The sequence below is a fragment of the Octopus bimaculoides genome, chromosome 13, assembly GCF_046866305.1.
Source record: "Octopus bimaculoides isolate indiv1 chromosome 13, ASM4686630v1, whole genome shotgun sequence".
Lineage (NCBI taxonomy): Eukaryota > Metazoa > Mollusca > Cephalopoda > Octopoda > Octopodidae > Octopus > Octopus bimaculoides.
Window position 1 is genome coordinate 62,749,027 of NC_142940.1, and position 22,566 is coordinate 62,771,592.

Below are 22,566 nucleotides of genomic sequence, written 5' to 3' on the forward strand. Positions count from 1 at the left end.
GGGAGTAGAGATTAGCATGCACATTAAGAGAGACTGAGAGAGAAAACATGAGAGAAAAGCAAAAGGAAAATGTAAAGACTGACAAAATGCCACAAGACAGTTTGCCCATCATGCTACACATTCTGCCAGTTTGCCACCTGAGTACTAACTAATAATGATAATAACAACAATGATTTCAAATTTTGGCACAAGGCCAGCAATTTCTGGGGAGGGATAAGTTAATTACTTTGACCTCTATCTTATGGACCCCGTAAGGTTGAAATGCAAAGTCAGCCTCAGTGACATTTGAACTCAGAATGTAAAGATAGACGAAATATTGCTAAACATTTTAACCAGCACCACAATGATTCTGCCAGCATACCACCACCACCACCACCACCATAATAATAATAATAATAATAATAATAATAACACTTTCTACTATGGGCATAAGACCTGAAATTTGGGGGAGGGGGATAGTCAATTACATCGACCCCAGTGCATATCTGGTACTTATTTTATCAACCCCGAAAGGATGAAAAGCAAAGCCGACCTTGAAGGAATTAGAATTCAGAATACAGCAATGGGCAAAATACCACTAAGCATTTTGTCTGGCGTGCTAACGATTCTGCCAGCTCACCAACTGAATAATAATAATAATAATAATAATACTGCTAATAATATTAACAACAATAACTCATTTACATCTTTCTTTTTCTCTTCCTCTTCCCAACCCACCAACAAACGAACGAACGAACAAACCAACCAACCAACCAACCAACCAACCTGCCAACAGCTCATGATGTCACTTATCTGTGCCCTTACAGTGGGGCTGTAAAAGGAACCTTGACTGTCACGAATTACAGACTTCACTTCCGAAGTGCTGAAAGGGTAAACTATTTCTTTTTTCAGTTTTTTTCAGTTTAATCAATTTATAGATATATATGTTTTTTTTTGTATATAATCATTTTTTCCTTATTCAACCTAATTATGTACTTTATTCTGTTATCTTTTTTTTTTTTCAATCCTTACTCAGCTTTGAGGTAGGTTAGACCTTGATGATTATTTATGTGAGCTGTGAGTAATTAAATTAGACCTTGATGATGATAATGATGTAATAATAATAATAATGATAATAATAAAACCATCGTTTCAAATTTTGGCACACAATGGAACAATTTTAGGGGGAGAGAGTTAGTTGATTATATTGACCCCCAGTACTTGACTGGTACTTTAATTTATTGACCCCGAGAAGATGAAAGGCAAAGTCAGCACACCAGACAAAATGGTCTGCGGCATTTCTTACAACTCTTTATATTCTGAGTTCAAATCCTGCTGAGATCAGCTCTGCCTTTTCTTTTCCTTTCAGAGTCAATAAAATAAAGTACCAGTCATGCACTGGTCTAACCTCCTCCTTTTCCTCCTCCTCTTCCTCCTCCTCCTACTGGCCTTGTGCCAAAATTTGAACTAATTATTGCTCGAATCTGTTTGTTTTTGTTGTTGGAAAATTTAATGAAATATTCTTTGGTTTTTCTCTTTGCAGATACCAGGTTATGAAGGCATTCATCACTTGTATTCAGACCAGACACTGCTTAAGGTTGTTAAACTGTTTCTTTTGACTAATAGATATTTCTGTTGTGAGTTAGGGATTTATATGTTGTTTGTGAATCAATGTAACTTGAAGTTTTAGTCTGTGGTTTGATGTGGTAGGTGAGGAGGGCACTGGCAGGGAGAGGCGATGCTAAATAGATATGGTCACCACTTTTCTAAAACACAATTTTTGTGGAAGAGGCGAGGAAAGAAGAAATTGGGGGGGGGGGGTTTATCTATTTTGAACAGTTGGTGCTAATCACTATGTGGATCTCTGTGGAAAAAAAAAAAAGAAGCTCAACTGGTCATGTGATTTAGAAGTTTAGTTTGGTTTGTAACAGGCACCTGCCACCAGTAATTACTCAAGGTAGGCAGCTGGGGAGCTTTATGTAGTAAAACACACAGAATAAGAAGCAAAACACAAGCACACGACTGAGTTGGAGGCAGATTTACTTCTGCCTTTATAGTGCATAAAGAAAACAGTGTTGTAGGAATGTATGCAGCATGTGTACTACAGCTGTTCTATGCGTAGCTTAAATACTGCGATTGAAAGGCAGGGGCGAATTATGCCTACCGTCCAGTCTTCATCAGGTGTCTTGGGGAAATTTCAAACCTGCGTTCTCATTCCTAAGGTATTTTTCGATGTTATTATTATTCAGGTCACTGCCTGGAATCAAACTGGGAATCTTGAGGTTAGTAGCCCGTGCTCTTAACCACTACGCTGAATTTTCCCAACATACCTGAAGAAGGCTAGGGGGTATATCAGCTGAAACTTTCTGTTAACAACAAACAAGATAAGGACAAATATCCGTCAAATGTAAATAATGTAAATAATGTACATAATTCCTCATCTCTTAAATATAGAACTGTGGTTTCTTTCAGTCTCTGTCAATCAAATCCTCTCACAAGTATGCACCCATACTTGATTCCTATTGATTTCCAGGGGTTAATACAATAATCATTTGTAATAGGGTCTCTTATGATCAATAATTATAAACATATCAAGATGAAAGTCTTCAAATTATCAATAGATAACCCCAGGGTCATGAGAGTTTACAATTCTGACACAGCCTTATCAAAATAATCAAGTCTGGCTTAATTAGGCTCGTTAAGATTGAATGGTCTGACAAGTTCAAGGTAATTCGATAATCATATCTGTCAGGTTCAGAATAATTAATTGTGAAAATGGATTTCTTATGCGGTGGAGGAGGTGGCAAAGGTAGTTGCTGCTGCTGCCGCCGCCGCCGCCGCCGCCGCTGCTGCTGCTTGTTGTTGTTGTTGTTGGGTTTGTTATTATAAACCTCAATAAATCTCATCAATTTGTGATAATTGAAATTATGTAATTTGTCAGAATATAGACCTAAATAGAATGAATTAACCCTTTAACATTCAGGTTAATCTGTCAAATGTAATGCTTATTTATTCATGTTGTATCGAATTAATCCTGCTTTATCTTGTGGCTTTGAGATTTCAATGTTGTGGTTGCTTATTTTCAGAATAACATTGTAGGATCAGTGTGAGAGGCCAGATATAGCCAGCTTGAACATAAAAAAGTTCAATATTAGGGGCCGGATATAGCTGGTTTTAAATACTAAAGGGTTAAATATCATTGTGTTTGTGTGTGTGTATATATATATATATATATATATATATATATATACATGGAAAAACGGATGCTAAGTGATGAAGATGGTGATGACAATCCAAACTATAAATGAAGTGTGTCTCTCTGAACATCTCACTTGTGTCTTTCATGCTGCAGTTGGTGATAATTTCTGTATTGGCTTTTTATTTTTTATTTTCTTGTTTGTTATTATTCTATATCTCCTTCTTTTTGCTATCATTTTTTAATCAGTCAACCGATTTATTTATTTGTTTATTTTTTTTTATATATTCCAGGATTCCTTTTTCATTCTGGATGTCCCTCTTGGAGTTATCTCCCGTGTTGAGAAGATTGGTGGTGTTTCAAGCAGAGGAGAGAACTCATATCGAATTGACATCCTCTGTAAAGTAAGTGACCCTCCTGTCAAACCGTCCAATCCCTGCCAGCATGGAAGGTGGAGGTTTAACGATGATGATGATGATGTTAAACGGCAGCAAGGTGGCAGAATCGTTAGCACACCAGGCTAAATACTTAGTGGCACTTCATCCATCTTTACATTCTGAGTTCAAATTCTGTTCAAGGTCTGTTTTTGCCTTTCATTCTTTTGGGGCTGATAACTTAAGTACCAGTTGCATACTGGGGTTGATCTAACCGACTGGGTCCCTCCCCCAAAATTTCGGGCCTTGTGCCTAGAGTAGAAAAGAATAAAATAAGTACCAGTCGAGCACTGGGGTTGGTGTAATTGGTTTACCCCCTCCCCTCAAATTTCCTGACCTTATGCCAAATGTTTGAAACCAATATTAATAGCTGTGGTTAGTTGAGCAAGGTATCCGATTCCTGGAAACCTTGCTAGTGGATTGAATTTGGATGATGGTTACAATGGTTACAGACTTCATGTAATAGTCCTGTTCTGTATTAAATATTCTTTTCTACGCTAGGCACAAGGCCCGAAATTTTGAGGGAGGGGGCCAGTCGATTAGATTGACCCCAGTATGCAACTGGTACTTATTTTATCAACCCAGAAAGGATGAAAAGCAGAGTCAACCTTGGTGGAATTTGAACTCAGAACCTAAAGACAGATGAAATATCGCTAAGCATTTTGCCTGGCGTGCTAACGTTTCTGCCTGGTTGCTGCCATTCTGTATTAAATATTGACACCCACATATAAGCACTGTAGTCGCCATGTAGGTGAATTGATAAAAATATACTAAAGCAAGCCCCCCCCCCCCCCCATGTACAATGTAAAAATCTTTGATTACTAATCTGACTTGATGATTAAGATTAATAATATTGATTATATACTATAGAGGTTTTGTAAGCTGCTACTAGAAAGGCCAAAGCCAAATTTGTGAGTTAATTAAGACATCTTACCTCATATTTAGTCATCATACTTTAAGTTTTTTGACAATAATAGCTCTCTCTCTCTAAAGATATATATATATATATATATATATATATATATATATATATATATATATATATATATATATATATATATATATATATATATATATGTATATATATATATATATGTATATATATATATATATGTATATATATATATATATGTATGTATATATATATATGTATGTATATATATATATATATGTATATATATATATATATGTATATATATATATATATGTATATATATATATATATGTATGTATATTATATATATATATGTATATATATATATATATGTATATATATATATATGTATATATATATATATATGTATATATATATATATATGTATATATATATATATATGTATATATATATATATGTATATATATATATATATGTATATATATATATATGTATATATATATATATATGTATATATATATATATATGTATATATATATATATATGTATATATATATATATATGTATATATATATATATATGTATATATATATATATGTATATATATATATATATGTATATATATATATATATATGTATATATATATATATATATGTATATATATATATATATGTATATATATATATATATGTATATATATATATATATGTATATATATATATATGTATATATATATATATATGTATATATATATATATATGTATATATATATATATATGTATATATATATATATATGTATATATATATATATATGTATATATATATATATATGTATATATATATATATATGTATATATATATATATATGTATATATATATATATATGTATATATATATATATATATGTATATATATATATGTATATATATATATGTATATATATATATGTATATATATATATGTATATATATATATGTATATATGTATATATATATATGTATATATATATATGTATATATGTATATGTATATATGTATATATATATATGTATATATATATATGTATATATATATATGTATATATATATATGTATATATATATATGTATATATATATATGTATATATATATATATATGTATATATATATATATGTATATATATATATGTATATATATATATGTGTATGTATATTGTGTATATATATATATGTGTATATATATATATGTGTATATATATATATGTGTATATATATATATGTATATATATGTATATATATATATATATGTATATATATATATATATGTATATATATATATATATGTGTATATATATATATATGTATATATATATATATATGTATATATATATATATATGTATATATATATATATATGTATATATATATATATATGTATATATATATATATATGTATATATATATATATATATGTATATATATATATGTCTATATGGTTGTGTGTGTGTGCTCAACCTTGTATATATTAATGGACAGGTTTCAATGAATAAATAAATAAGATAAAGAAATCAATATTACATGTCTGTGTGTCTGTATTTGTTTGAGCCTTCTGTAATTTAGAATAAGTATTGGGGTTCTCTTAAAGAAATTTGCCCTTCATGACACTGCCCCAGCATGGCCACTATCCAATTTTTTGAAGTAAGCAGAAGAAGAAAAGTATATCATCATCATTTAGCGTCCATTGCCCATGCTGGCATGGGTTGTGGCAGAGAGAGAGAGAGAGAGAGAGAGAGAGAGAGAGAGAGAGAGCGAAACAGCCCTTCAAATAAGTGGTTAGGCAGATTAGCAACTCTTTCATTAATAAAAGACATCAAACTCTGTAGTACCTTGGTAATATCTTCGTAACTGATGCCAATATAATATCCCTGAGGATAGAATGATCACATTTTCAATATGAATTAAGGATTAGGGAGTCTTGTCCATCATCATCAACCCTCTTCATTAAGAATCTGCCTCATCATTATCGTCATTATCTGATTGTTTTTTTTTTTTCCATTCTAAAGGACATGAGGAATTTGAGATTTGCCCACAAACAGGAAAACCATTCTCGCAGACAAGTCTTTGAGAAGATTCAACTATATGCTTTTCCAATTACCAACAAATTTGTGAGTAGAGACATATCTTTTCTTTCTTTATTTCATATTGTTGTTTTTGTCATTGTTGTTGTTGTAACTGTCTTCCAAGATGTGTTGACCCTTTAGTATTTAAAGTAGTAATTATATAATGAAAGAACCATAGACATTCAGTCATAACCCTGGTGAACATTATATATATATATATATATATATATATATATATATATATATATATATATATTATAAACAAACCAGAATTTGTGAGGTTCAGTTCTCTGTAGTGGCTACTCAGGATATTTACCTGATCTTCTAAGCTGTTTCCACAGCTATTCGGCATTTAAGATTTCCTTCATTTTTTTGTAGTATATATATATATATATATATATATATATATATATATATATATATATATATATATACGTATATATGCATGCATGTTTATATATATGTATGTATGTATGTAGATAAAATATATCTTCATTGAATATTTGTTATTTCTCTTTGCAGCCATTGTTTGCTTTCCAATTCAAAGCTAATTATGAAGAGGATGGATGGTCACTGCCTGACCAACTTGCTGAATTTAAACGCCAAGTATATTAATTTTCTTAATTTTAAGTTTCACATCTACACACACACACACACACACACACACACACACACACACACACACACACACACACACACACACACACACATGTATAAATGTATCTTCGGAGGCGTGGGTTCGTATCCTACCGCTGCCACAATAAAATTTGTCCAACCCATGCCAGCATGGAAAGTGGACGTTAAACGATGATGATGTATTTGTGTTTCCTTTACAGGGGATACCGAACACTTGGCGAATCAGCCGTGTTAATGAAAACTATGAGCTGTGTGATACATACCCAAGTTTGGTAAGTATGTTGCTTTTATTTCTTTGTCTGTTTCCATTACCTCTCTCTCTCTCGGAACAGGTGGTCCATATGAGCTTGACCTCTATCCTCTGACCTGTCCAGCACAGGTGGTAGGTCCCTGCCAGGAGCTTTTGCTCTGCTTGCATAATAGGCATAAGAGTCATTGAGGCATACAAACCACCACAGCATGACAGTGACTGCACCATGTGGTGGGCAGAAAGGCTTTACACTACAAGTATTTTGATGTCTGAATGATGGCACTCTCTTGTTGAAAAAATGTAATAAAATGAAACAGCCTTTAGTGGGATTTGAACACCTAATCCCATGAACTCTTCTGTTCAGTATTTTCTCCACCTTTACATTATTTCATCCATCATTGTTGACAATGACCAAGGACATCACATGGCAGGGAGACGACAAGGCAGGGTGTGACTGACTGTGGCCAATCACATGGCAGGGAGACGACAAGGCAGGGTGTGACTGACTGTGGCCAATCACATGGCAGGGAGACGACAAGGCAGGGTGTGACTGACTGTGGCCAATCAGTGTGGGAGGCTCTGCTGCAGGTTGGGCATTTGTGGTCCCTTGGGGCTGAAGGCGAGGTGTTGGCTCTGGACTTATTTCATGTCTTCTTTGTGCCCCTGCAATCCTGTTCTATTCATGGCTTCTCTGTTGATGCTGCTTCACCAGGCAGGGAAGTCTTCTGCTTGCATTTCCCAGGTTTCAGGGTTGATCTCTCTGCTCTTCAGTGTAGCTTGGAGTGTGTCCATGAAGTGCTTCTTCTGCCTACCTGGCATGCACTTGCCTTCTGCCAGTTTGCTGTGAATCAGGCTCTTGGGGAGTTGCATATCAGGCATTCAACTGAGGTCATTTTATAGTAAAGATCATTTGCCAACATAACATGGCAGTCCTGGTTTAGGATGAATGTTGCTGTAATTTAGCCCCAGGAGACATCGTCTCCAGCTGGTTATACGACACGATCTGTGTCTTTATATTTTCAAACAAGGGAATCTAGCACCCCGACCCCTCAGCTCAAGACAATATCTGTGTATTGCGATTTCCAGCTTATTTCTCTTCATCAGCACAGAATAATTGTTCAGACTGCCATGTTATGTTGGCAAACAATCTTTACTACAAAGTACTATTGCTGAATATCTCACGTTGTGAGATTAAAAAAAAAATAGTAATTTTCTAGGTCATTTTCTTTCTTCTAGCCATCTCTTTCTTCTTATTTCAGCTGGTTGTTCCTAAAACGGCTTCCGATGAGTATTTGCGTCATGTTGCTGGATTCCGTAGCAGAGGACGTCTTCCAGTAAGTTTTTTTTTTGTATTTCTATTCTGTTTTGTTATTTTGTTTATCGAACGAATCACCATATTTACTAGAATATGACTTTTTTTTATTTTAATCTTTTTAAAACAAATGTAACCCTACTCTAACCGTCTCAATTCATCATTAGCATACAGAGTACATATCCTGACACAGAGCTGCTCCTCCTCTTCTTCACCCTCTTCATCTTCCTCCTCTTCATCTTCCTCCTCTTCATCTTCCTCCTCTTCATCTTCCTCCTCTTCATCTTCCTCCTCTTCATCTTCCTCCTCTTCATCTTCCTCCTCTTCATCTTCCTCCTCTTCATCTTCCTCCTCTTCATCTTCCTCCTCTTCATCTTCCTCCTCTTCATCTTCCTCCTCTTCATCTTCCTCCTCTTCATCTTCCCCTCTATCCCCCCACTGTCACCATCACCCTTGTCATTGTCTTAACATCTATTTTATTCATGCTTGCATGGATTAGACAAAAGAAAGTCTGGGCAGACTTCCCTTTCTGCTGCCAACCCCTGCCTATTCCCAAATGAAATAATAACCTCCCACTGTCCATTCAACGACAAACAGCCTGGACATTGCTATGCAGAGAAACGGAAACAAACCACACCATATGATTGAGCCTTTTGTTTACAAATGTTGCACAATGTGCTGAGGAAGGTCAAGAGCCTGGACACACTTTTGCAGTGGACTGCAAGTAAATGGCAAGCAGATGTCTGCGTGAACAGGGAGGCTGTTGTTTAGCACCAGCAAATACACACGAAGACCTGGGAAAATATGAATCTACATAAATATACAAATGCATACAGACACACACACATGAGTTCACTGTATGGGACTTATTCATTTTGGAAAAAAACACGCCATGGTTTGAAGTCCCCTAGTGCAAAACTAATTTTCCGTTTGATTTTTCATGTTATGAAGTAATCATGTGTGTCCCAATGGGTATTTTCAAATAAACGACACCCAAAAACAAAAAAGAAAAGAAAGAGAAAAAAGGAAGTCAACTATTTTTGTGCATAAAAATAATTTTTAAACACAGATTGTACCATATGTGTGCATAAAATCATTTTAAGTGAAATATATTTGGGAATAAATTGCAGTAATATAATAGGGTAGATTCTTAGCTCAAAAGGAGTGGATAATTGTCTGAGGTGTGTTGTTAAAATGAGAGTTAGTAGGAGAATGAGGGACTCTATCTTCTATATTAAGGTTCATCATCATCATCATCATCATCATCATCTACTTCATCGTTTATCCTAACCTATTAGAGTATTTCTGTGTCTGTTTTTCACAGGTGATGTCATGGATCCACCCAGAGTCGCAGGCGACCATCACTCGTTCCAGCCAACCTTTGGTCGGAGTCACTGGCAAGAGGAATAAAGAAGATGAACAATACATTCAGATGATTATGGATGCAAATGCCCAGTCGCACAAACTGTTCATCATGGATGCTCGACCCAGTGCAAATGCCATGGCCAACAAGGTCAGTTACTCTCTTTACACATTCATGCTCGTTCTAGCCTTCTCTCTTTCTCTCTTCCTCTCTTTTAAATGAAATTCTGTGGTTTAGAAGGGTGTGTATATAGCAATAGATTGTTATCTTACAAGTATACAAATAAAAATAGGAAATAAAAGATAGGAAAAAAAATAAAGTAATATATTTTATTTTTTATATTAGTTTTTTGCCAGATGGCAAAGAAAACAGAAAGTAGTAATGCTGTCTTTTATGATATTTTTCAGGCTAAAGGAGGGGGGTATGAGAACGAGGATGCTTATCACAATGCTGAGCTGATTTTTTTTGATATTCCTAACATCCATGTGATGAGAGAGAGGTAAATATGACTTGTTTTTTTTTTACTTTTCATGCGTACACCTATATTCACACATTATAACACATAGACACATAGGCAAACACACAGACAGACACACAAGCCCGATAATATACATATTTGCCCTCCTCCCACTTGCTCCAGGTCTTAATACTGTCTTCCAAACATCAACATGTTTCGGATATCTTGCATAATGACACATAATGGTTTTTTTTACTGTATACGAGTCAAAAAATCGGTCAGTTGACTTCTAAATAAACCAAGACAATTTTGGAGGACCAAAAATTCTATGTGAACTACTGCAGGAAAGACAACAATAATGTTTGAATGTTTGCACATGTATCAGGACAATTACCCTTCTAGGACAATTCCCCCTGATGACAACTACCCCCTAGGACAATTATCCCCCTTGGTTAATTACTCCCTCTCCAATATATTAAAAAGTTTTAAATCATCATCTGTTGTCCTCAGGGGTAATTGTCCTTGGGGTCGGGGTAGAGGTATTGTCCGTGGGGTGGTGGGGTAAATGTCCTAGACTCATTTACACAACATATATACTATATAATATGTTGGCTTATATGCCATAAAATATATTATACCACAATGTCCACAGTACTGTGTTCAACCATCAACATGTTACAATGGTCAGCTGCTTATGTCCAGTCATGACATACTCGTTATTGTAATGTCTACAAAACTGATTCCTTGATATGAAGATAAACATTCTGTTTCTCTTTCTTTTTTCAGTTTAAGAAAGTTAAAAGATGTGTGTTTCCCCAACATCAATGAAACTCACTGGTTGTCCAATATTGAGTCGACACGCTGGCTGGACCACATCAAGGTGAGTGAACAAACAGACTCCAAGTTCAAATTTCACCATATGTCATTGTAACAATGTTTTTTTTTTCTTTTGTAATCTCATGTGGAGGTTCATCATAAAAGAAAAAGTAAGATGTAAGATACAAAGTCAAGCAACTTTATGTGGTTCTCTCATGGACATGGTATCAAGTTTGATTACACCTGGCTAAAGTGGTGTATTGGCCGAGTCACTAAAGTGTTGGATCGATGACTTGTAGTATTTGTTCTGGATTGCTGTACTCTGAGTTCAATTCCTGCCCAAGTCAAATTTACCTTTCATCCTTTTGAAGGTCAATAAAAAACGGTACAAATCCAGGACAGTGGATTAAGGAAACTGTCTGAGAGTTGGGTGAGGTACCTTGTGGAATTTGTTCAGGGCCTTTGCATTCTGACAGCAACACCTGAAATGACACAAGTGCAAAATGCTATCAGCCTCAGCCAGTGGCATGAAGTGTAGAAACTTACCTGCATAGACCAACTGCTGGTCTTTCTAGAAGTCCTACATGTTAATTTGATTGAAAAATAAAAAAAGAATTCATATCAATTATCTATAGAGATTGTTGTGCAGCCCTCTGGCTTGTCACTCATCAGTCAAACCCTCTGACCCATGCCAGCATGGAAAGCGAATGTGAAACGATAATGATGATGATGATGATGATGATTGTTATTCAAATGATCAAATTCCTGTTATTATTTTTTTCTTCTTGATTACAGCAAATCTTAGCTGGTGCTGTTCGTATTGCTGACAAAGTGGAATATTACAAGACTTCTGTATTAGTTCATTGCAGCGATGGTTGGGACCGAACTGCTCAGGTAATTTATAAATAATTATTTATGAATTTATATTTTCAGTTGGTTGTTGTTGTTGTTGTTTTAGCCTAGTCCAGCCCTGACCAAGCAGACTTATAATCAAAGGTGTTGTTCCCATTACACGCTTGTTCATTTTTGTGATTTTCAGGAATACTATAAGACTACATTATCCAATGTTTTCTTTCAGTGAAGGTGTGTTGCTTCGTGGTCAGGGTATTAGGATCACGGTTTTAAGGTTATGTGTTCAATTCCTGGCAGTGTGTTGTGTCCTTGAGTGAGACACTTTATTTCATGTCGCTCCAGTTCACACAACTTGCAGAAATGAGTAGTGCTTATATTTCAAAGGGCCAACCTTGTAACATTGTGTGTCACTGAGAACTACATTAAAGGTACATGTGTCTGTGGAGCGCTCAGCCACTTGTAGGTTAATTTCTTGAGGAGTCTGTTCCATTGATCGGATCAACTGGAAACCTCATCATCCTAACCAATGGCATGCCAGTTAATGCTTTCTTCCTTTTTTTTTCTCTAAGAGAGGAAGATATCATTTAAAAGAGATTTGGTTCTTATGTTTAGCTGATCAAGAAATTAATAGAGGTACCTAATGTTGATGTTGATGTTGGGGAGCCCCAATCTTTGACTTGACCTATAGTAGAGATAACCAGTCAAAGCGAGTCCTAGAACTGTGCAAGAGACAATCATGTTATTTATTTGATTCTTACCATAATATTTCTAATTGTTTGATATTCATGAGATTTTCAATTTAATCCACAGCTCACCTCTCTTGCAATGATCATGCTGGATCCATATTATCGAACTGTGAAGGGGTTTGAAATCCTAATAGAAAAAGAGTGGCTCAGTTTTGGACATAAGTTCGCTCAAGTAAGTAAAGTGGAGAAAAGATGTTTGATGACATATCAAAATTAACTTTTTTGTTTTCAATTACCAGAAAATATTATTACTGAGGACAACGGTAACTTGAAGTTTGCAGGGAATTTTAAAATTGAGTCAAATAGTGAAATATTACTCAGACACGTAGATATTTCTATGAAGAAAGTGTCAAGTACTTTGAAGAAAATCAGAGCAAAATCTCGAACATTTATGAAGCTGTTTCATTGTATTTAGGTCTCAATTCTTACAACTTCCTCGTCAAGTTCAGATTTATATTTGTGTTATTTTATATCAGTCTTGATAGTGAACACCTAGTTAAATGGATCTTATCTTCAAACCCATATATCTTGGATTACATTATCAATGTGTTCTTTTCTTTTAACTCAAAAAATTTGGAGCAGTTTTAGCTGCTATTTCTTGTATGCTGAAAATCACCATTTATGCGTCCTTATTGCATCCCTCTTTAAGCGCTATATAATTGTAGTTGCCTGCGTATAACTTAAAACAGGTTCATACATAAAATTATAATTGGGTGTTCTAGTTTAACCCTTTAGCACTTAATCCGGCCTAAATATTCAGTCTATTTTATGTTAAAATAGACCATATCCAACTTCTCACACCTACCCTACAATGTCATTCTAAAAATAAACAATCACATCATCAAAACCTCAAAGACATAAGATAGTCCCCGATTAATTCCAAACAATGTGAATAAATAAGGATTACATTGGACAGAGTAACCTGAATGCAAAAGGGTTAAATATGGCCGATTAGGGAATGGCTTGATTTGTATTATAGAAGCAGATGTGGTCTCAGATATGTTGTTGTGAAACAATTTAGTCATGTTTAAGATTGAGTTAAAGTTTTAATCAAATACACATCGTTATAGGCTGAAATTCCAATTTTCAATTTTTCTTGCAGAGAATCGGGCATGGTGAAGACAAACACTCAGATGCGGACCGTTCTCCTGTATTTTTGCAGTTTATTGACTGTGTGTGGCAAATGGCCAATCAGGTAATTAATCTTAAAATCTGGACAATGGACACGAATTAAAATAAGAACAGTAATAAATGAGTGAAGAACGAATATACGGTGCATGTGTTTATTTGGCAAAAAAAAAAAAAAAATTACCATCCTGAAGTATAACAAAGTCTTAAAATCACTGTTCTTTAATTAATGATATGATGCAAAGAACATTAGAGTGAAATGGTTATAGATAATCACCTTCACTAATTTGGTTTGTGGGTGATTTGATCATCATATTGTGATTAAAGGGATGATAAAATACTGTACAGATTACAAGGTTAAATGTATTGAGACTTAAGAGAACTGATTAAAACTGATGTCCTGGGGTTGACTCCTTGTTGCCTTTTTAGTTCTGTGGCAGCAGCAACAGATGATTATTTCCTGCTAGCAATATAAACACGAGTGCTTATATGCACCACAAGTCCACTTTAGAGGTTCTCTTATGTTAAATAATGCAGTATTCTGTGTTCCAACTCAACATCCACTTTTAAGTGGGGATAAAAATTACCTTTTGTATTTAATTGTTATTTTAAATACAAAAAACACATAAAAAGCACCGTTCGAGCATTGCGCCTCATGGAGACAGTGACAGGTGACCAAGACCTTTGGTGATACACTGTACATGTGTTGACCTGTCAAGCCAAGTGAGATTGTAATCGTGGCATGTAAAAAGCACCAATTACACTCTCAGAGTGGTTGGCATTAGGAAGGGCATCCAGCTGTAGAAACCTTGCCAGATCAAATTGGAACCCAGTGCAGTCCCCCACCCCAGCTTACCAGTTTTCAGCCAAACCATCCAACCCATGCTAGCATGGGAACCAGATGTTAAACAACGACGACGACGACGATGATGATGATGATGATGATGATGATTGCCATTAATACTTCTCTTTTTGTTTGATTTCAGTTTCCAATTGCTTTTGAATTCAACGAATACTTTTTGATTACCATCATGGACCATCTGTATTCATGCCTCTTTGGAACATTCTTGTACAATTCTGAACAACAACGAGTTAAAGAGGTACAATATTCAGTTATTATTTCTCCTTGACCTCCCCCACCCTCCAACCTATTTCTGCTGCTTTCTCATTTTCTTTGTTACTCTCTCATCCCAAACTCCCAGACTTTCGTATCATTCACCTCTCTGCTGTCGCTCTGTCTGCTTTTTATTACGATGCCTCTGTTAGAAGTGATGGAAAACCATTCAATCTGTCTGTATTCCATTACTGTTTCTTTATTGCTAGCTATCACTCTTTCTCTCTCTCTCTCTCTCTTCCTTTCTCTCTCTCCTTTCTCTCTCTCCTTTCTTTCCCTCTGCCTCTATTTCATTACCCCCCCCCCCCTCTCTGATTGTTCTCTCTTACTGACAGTTTCTGTGGAAATATTCAAAGAACACAAATTTATAGAATTCCATATTTACACTCTCTCCTCACTCGCTGATTCCTTCTAATTTTCTTTTTCTATTATTGTATTAAGGAACTGAAGACAAAAACCCATTCCCTGTGGGGTTACATCAACAGCAGCGTAGAGGATTATCTTAATCCTCTCTATGCCACTTACCTAGACCAACATGTCTTACTACCAGTTGCCAGTATGAGGCAGTTAGAACTTTGGATTGGATATTACTGCCGATGGAACCCATGCCTAAGGCCACAGGTACTTGCTTTGTTGTTCTTAATATTCTTGTAGTTCTTTTGTAAATTTGTTTACCATATTTTTTTTTGGTGGGGGTATTTAACCCTTTCGCATTTAAACCAACCATGTCTGGCTCAAATATTCTCTGTTTTATGTTCAAACTGACCAGATCTGGCCTCTCACACCTATCCTACAATGTAATTCTAAAGATAAACAATGAGCTGCAGGTGTGGCTGTGTGGTAAGAAGTTTGCTTCCCAACCACATGGCTCTGGCTTCAGTCACACTGCATGGCACCTTGGGCAAGTGTCTTCAGCTATAGCCTCGAGCTGACTGAAGCTTGTGAGTGGATTTGGCAAACGGAAACTGAAAGAAACTTGTCATGTATACATGTGTGTGAGTGTGTGTGTTTGTTAGTTCCCCACCACCACTTGACAACCGGTGCTGGTGTGTTTATGTCCCTGTAACTTAGTGGCTCGGCAGAAGAGGCCAATAAAATAAGAACCAAACTTAAACAGAAAAAAATGTACTGAGGTTGATTTATTCAACTATCAGTCTCTTTTTGCTGAACCACTAGGTCATAGGGTTGTAAACAAACCAACACCAGTTGTCAGGTGGTAGTGTGGATACACATAATACACACACACACACACACAACACACAATTGGCTTCTTTCAGTTTCCGTCTACCAAATCCACTCATGAGCCTTTGGTCAGCCAGAGGCTATAATAGAAGACACTTGCTCAAGGTGCCACACAGTGAGACTGAACCTGGAACCATTTGGTTGGGAAGCAAGCTTCTTACCATATGGCCAGTTGTGAAAATTATTATTTTTTTAATCTTTTTCTTTTCCCCCCCCATTTCTCTTTTAGGAACCAATCCACCTCCGGAATAATGTGTTGCTGAAGCTGAAGAACCATTTGCAGAAGGAGTATGAAAGTCTGATGAAAGAACAAGAAAGCAGGAATGCCCGTGGCACAAGCAGTAGCAGCAGCAGCCAGGCTGTGAATTCTACAGCTTCAATGTCTTCAAGTTCAGCTCAGAGGGTAGCGTCTCCCGTTAGCACCTGAGATTGTCAAAACAGTCTCAAGAAACGATTTTTGAAGAATATAGAAAATGCAAAAATAAAACAAAAAATTATGTGTATTGAGGTATAAAAAAATATTAAAAAAATAAACAATGTGAGCATGCTTGTGTATATGCTTGTATGAGTGGTGATTGTGTGTGTGTATAGATAAATGTGTGTGTGTGTGTGTGTGTGTGAATGAATAAATAAATAAATGTATGTATTTTTACCCAATTTTATGTGTAAACATACATTGTTACATACTCATACATGAAGCATAAACACTCATATATGTATATGTGTATACATATGTATGTATGCATGTATATGTATATATGTATATTTGTATGTGTATATATATATATATATATATATATATATATATACACATGTATATATAAATAAAAATGTATGTATATATATATATATATATATATATGTGTGTACATGTGTGTGTATATATATGTGAGTGTATATGTATGTGTGTATATATGTGTATATATATTCATGTATGTGTGTGTATATATATGTATGTGTGTGCATATGTATGTGCGTGTGTGTGTATATATGTATGTATATATTTGTATGTATATATATATATGTATGTATATATATATGCATATATATATATATGTATGTATGTTTGCATGTATGTATGCATGTATGTCTGTATATATGTATGTATGTATATATTTGTATGTATATATATATATATATATGTGTATGTATATGCATATATATATGTATGTATGTTTGCATGTATGTATGCATGTATGTATATATATATGTATGTATGTATATATTTATGCATATATATGTGTATATATATATATATATATATATATATAATATATGTATATGTATGTATACATTTATGTGTGTATGTATATATGTATGTATACATATATGTGTGTATGTATATATGTATGTATACATATATGTATGTACATATATATGTGTGCATGTATATATGTGTATGTATGTATATATATATATACATATATATATATATAGTGTTTATGTATATATATATGTATATGTATGTATATATGTAGGTGATTATATGTATATGTATGTATATATATATAATATATGTATATATATTTATGTATGAACTCCACTCCTGTATGTTTGAAGATCTATTTTGTAAATATTTAAAAAAACAAAAGCCTTAACAAATAACAATGAAAAGCTGCAAAAAAAAAAAAAAATCAACATCACTTTCTTATTTGCGCTATATATATTAATCCCATACACATACGCACATAAACATTTATAGGTCACGCATATACAGACACACACATGTAAATCTATCTGTTTGTCTGTCTGTCTGTCTGTATGTATGTATACACACATATATAATTCACTTAATAGCTGGAAATGGCCTTTGTTATGAGATTACAAAACCATAATATGAGTCAGTATTCTTGTCTTTTATAATATAATATTTGTATTTTATTTATTCTTTTTTGTTTTCTCTAAAAAATTCCTCAATTAAGAATTCTGCCTTTTTTTTTTTTTTTTTTTACTCTGGAATACCCAGCAAGTATGTGGTTTTACCAGTATGCATGTGGAATAAATGTCTGTTGATACTTCAAGTGCATCTTGCTTACTCTTCTCCTTCATACGCCATGGCCTGTTAAGGACTCTCTTTCTTTCTCGTAACCCACACCAGAACACAGAGGCAAAGCGAATAAAAATTTTAAACTGCACACAACATGAAATCTTTCAAACACTGCACTGATGCACTTGGAACTCTCTGTGAGAGGTTGTGCTTGCTATGTGCCCTGACTGAGCAGGTAGAGCTAAGGTTCATCATGTAGATTATCATTATCTTAAGTTTGCCTTCATTTATTTAAGAACTGTGTGTGTGTGTGTGTGTGTGTGTGTATGTATGTATGATTTTTGCATGCATATGAATACATACAAAGTTGAAGACTTGGTAGTATCTTATATACACATGTAGAAGAGATGTGTGTGTGTGTGTGTGTGTGTATTCAAGTGCAATGGATGCCATGTAGCAACTGGGATTTCACTGATGGCATTCAATTTCTTTGTAATGTACGAAATACACACACATGCATGCATACAAATATACCTTCACACATACACACACAGACATTACATGCACACGCTTGTGTTTGAAGTGTTTAGTGTGAGATTGGTATGTACATCTATGCATCTCTGAGTATATTCACACGCATACACACATGAACATAGACATATTTTTACATATGCACACACACACACACACACACATTACCATCAAATATACATTCACTATATGTATGTATGTGTGTGTGTGTAATGTTTGAAAGAGAGAGAGAAACTAGCTGTTTGTGTGCAAATGAATCTTATCATATCTCTCAACTATTATTTTAATTAAAAGCAGTGGATATTTCGAATAAGAACCATGGAGATTAAATGCATTCTGGAATTCATTTCCATTTCTCATGGTTCCACATTCAAATTCCATCCAGATGGGGTTGATAGAATAATTAACCCTAAATGCTTAATTGGAATCAATCTAATTTTAACTATTCTTTCATCCCACCAAATACTTATTGTTCAATAATTACTCTTTTAATTACCATTACAAAAAAAAAAAACCCAAAAAGCAAACAAAGACCCCAAAATTCAGTGCTTCATTTTTTTTTTTAAATAATTTTATACAGCATTTTGTGTGCAAGCTTTTGTGTCAACAATAAATATATTTTATCTTAAATTTTACATGTTTAACCTTATTTATTGTAAACAAAAATAAATCTATTAGAGATTTAGAAAACATGTTTTTTGAGTTGACACTGTGAACATCTTCATGCGTTTGTGTCACAAGATGAATCTAAGAGGAATAAACATGAGAGATGCTTTGCCTGTGTGTGAACAGCCATGCTACATGGCAGTAAAACATGGGCTGTGACTGCTGAGGACATACTTAGGCTTGAAAGAAATGAAGCTAGTATACTTTGCTGGATGTGCAATGTTGGTGTGCATGTATGATATAAAGTTTTAGCTCTTGAGAGAAAAGTTGGGCAAAAGAGGCATCAAATGTGGTGTGCAAGAGAGACGACTCCACTGGTACGGTCATGTGATGCATATGGACAAGGACAGCTGTGTAAAGAAGTGCTGAGCTCTAATTGTGGAGGGAACGTGTGGAAGAGACAGACCCAGGAAGATGAGGTGGTAAAGCATGGTCTTCAAATGTTGGACCTCACAGAGGTGATAACAAATGGCTGAGACCATTGGTGATATGCTGTGCTTGAGAAGACCCAGCAAGCCAACACTGCTAATGTCATGTAAATGGCATCCATGAAAACATAATTATGGCCATTGGTGGTAGCATGATCGTTTGAGCATTGGGCCCCATGGAGGTGATGACAAGTGACTGAGACCTTTGGTGATGTTCTGCTGAGAAGACTTGTCAAACCAGGTGAAATTGCAGTGATAGTCATGACTGTTGCCAGTGTCACTGTAAATGGCACCCTGCTGGTGTCGTGTAAATAGCACCCGTAAAATCATAGTCATATGGCACCTGTGCTGGTGGCACGTAAAAGCACTCATTACAGTCTTGGAGTGGTTGGCTTTAGAAAGAGGTCTGGTGCAACTCCCTGGTTTACCAGTCTCAGTCAAACCGTCCAACACACACCAGCATCCAAAGTGGGTGTTAAATGATGATTTACCTTGAGCCCCCAAGGCTTTAAGGTTGAGCTTCCATGTCTGGGATTTCCTCTCTAATTCCACTTGAGATTCAGCTACAAGAGAACTAGATTGTCCATAACCAATCTTAACTATTCTGAGTTAGTCTGTAGAACTGAGGAAGGGGGCTGAGGACTGAGCCTTGACCATCTACCTTCTCACTGAATTTGACACTGAAATCATTTTTTGATACTCATTGCATCTTTGTACATAGCTTTTGATATCTCCCATCTCTCACAGGCCATTTAGTCTTCATCTATGGACTGCCTTATATTTTATGTTCCTACCTCTCAGCCTCCCTGCAACCATTTCATCTCACTTTCATCTCCTATACTGAACTTTCAACTCACCTTTTCCCCTGTATTCCTCCTCGTTTTGTCCAAGGCAGCCCTATCCCCATAACCCTTATGTATCTCTTGACTTTGTCCCTGGACTGTGCATCTCTTGCATCCCACCCCCACCTCCTTAACCCACTCCTATTTCCTCCACCTTTCCCTCCGACCAATATGCACAATTGACCATATCTCCAGTGTTTCCCACTCACTGCATTCCCCTCTATCCCACCTCTCTTCATCTTCCACTCCTTTCACACTTACCTCTCTAATCCTCTCTATCACTCATATTCACTTCCCCATTAACTTCCTGATACATGTTTTCCAGCAGGGGTGACCATGTATCTTCACAGTGAGGCCCCCATTTCCCTGTATTTCTCTTACCATTTTCTAACCTCTCATCACCTGGCATAAAACCACCTCCATTAATTCTGCAGCCCTTCAGTTGTGAGTTACTGCTATTAGTGCCATGGAAAAAGCACCAAGTACACTCTGTAAAATTGTTGCCATTAGGAAGGACATCCAGTTGTAGAAACCATGCCAAGCAAGACGTTGGAGCTTGGTGCAATCCTCTGGCTTTGCTATTTCCTCTTAAACATAAAACCCATGTCAGCATAAAAAAATGGACATTAAATGGTGTGGTTAACAACATATATCCATCCATCCGTCCATCTTTTCTGTCCATTATTCCCGGGAGAGTTGTGGGGGTAGGGTCCTTAGGCATCTCCTCCATAGGGTCTAAGAGCTAACCATCATTAAACTTTCCAGCTGGATTTCCAAGCATGACCAGCTGAGACTATTTCCAATCATGTAGTTCTGATCTACCCCTAAATCTCCTGCTAATAGTTTCAGCTTGAATCTCTCTCCTCAGTGACATTCTACTCATGTCCGTAGCATTAGAACTGTGACCTCTCAAAGCAAAGAAGTAGCTGCTTAACCTCCAGATTAGTTATGTGCCCCCTTTGACTAATATTCCAGAGACCACATGGAAGGGCCCCATTTCAGTCAGGGTCCCATTTCAGTCATATCCATCCAGCCAACCAACCAAAATTAACATTGAAGGAAAATCGCTTTACTACCATTTCTCAAGTGAAGAGCTCGAATTCTTTTAATGCTTCTTGGAGGTAACTGGTTGCTGGGATTGTTATTCGTGTTGAAAGTTAAGTACATGACTGTTTCAGGTTTTTCATTTATCTTGAAAGCTGAGCTGTTTCATATAATTTATCCTGCATTACTCTAGGCCAGCGGTTCTCAACCAGGGTCCATCTGGCCCTTGGAAGTCCATATAAAATTTTAGAATTTATTTCCAATAAATTGGCTGTACTTCAATACACAGAACATTTTTATACAATCCCAAATAGTATTTAATTATTTAAAAAAAACTATTTTTTTAATGTGATTTGTCACGTTGCATCTGTGTATTCTGGCAGCATCAGAACAGTCCACCATATTGGCATTTTTCTTGGTGATTCTTCATTCTTGGTTATCACTAGTGTTTCTTGATTTTTATTTCTGAAACAACTATTTTCATTTACATTATACACCCGCTCAGGACTTCTTTTGTATCTTCTGAACATTTCTCACCATACACCGACAT

The 22,566-nt window shown here is 35.3% G+C and overlaps 1 protein-coding gene across 3 annotated transcripts in view; it reads left to right on the top strand.

Annotated features, from left to right (window-relative positions):
* LOC106881300 (phosphatidylinositol-3,5-bisphosphate 3-phosphatase MTMR2) overlaps positions 1–19,666 on the top strand; it is a 53,900-nt gene extending 34,234 nt beyond the window's left edge. For all 3 annotated transcript variants that reach the window (XM_089361968.1, XM_089361969.1, XM_089361970.1), the window contains exons 3-18: positions 776–870; positions 1,523–1,576; positions 3,469–3,579; positions 6,546–6,647; positions 7,125–7,208; positions 7,439–7,510; positions 8,748–8,822; positions 10,125–10,313; positions 10,571–10,662; positions 11,407–11,500; positions 12,232–12,330; positions 13,099–13,206; positions 14,137–14,229; positions 15,149–15,262; positions 15,718–15,897; positions 16,748–19,666. In XM_089361968.1, the coding sequence (XP_089218094.1) occupies positions 776–870; positions 1,523–1,576; positions 3,469–3,579; positions 6,546–6,647; positions 7,125–7,208; positions 7,439–7,510; positions 8,748–8,822; positions 10,125–10,313; positions 10,571–10,662; positions 11,407–11,500; positions 12,232–12,330; positions 13,099–13,206; positions 14,137–14,229; positions 15,149–15,262; positions 15,718–15,897; positions 16,748–16,945 (1,760 nt within the window). In that variant the 3' untranslated portion in view covers positions 16,946–19,666. The remainder of the gene's footprint in view (positions 1–775; positions 871–1,522; positions 1,577–3,468; positions 3,580–6,545; positions 6,648–7,124; positions 7,209–7,438; positions 7,511–8,747; positions 8,823–10,124; positions 10,314–10,570; positions 10,663–11,406; positions 11,501–12,231; positions 12,331–13,098; positions 13,207–14,136; positions 14,230–15,148; positions 15,263–15,717; positions 15,898–16,747) is intronic.
* The last annotated feature ends 2,900 nt before the right edge of the window (positions 19,667–22,566 follow it).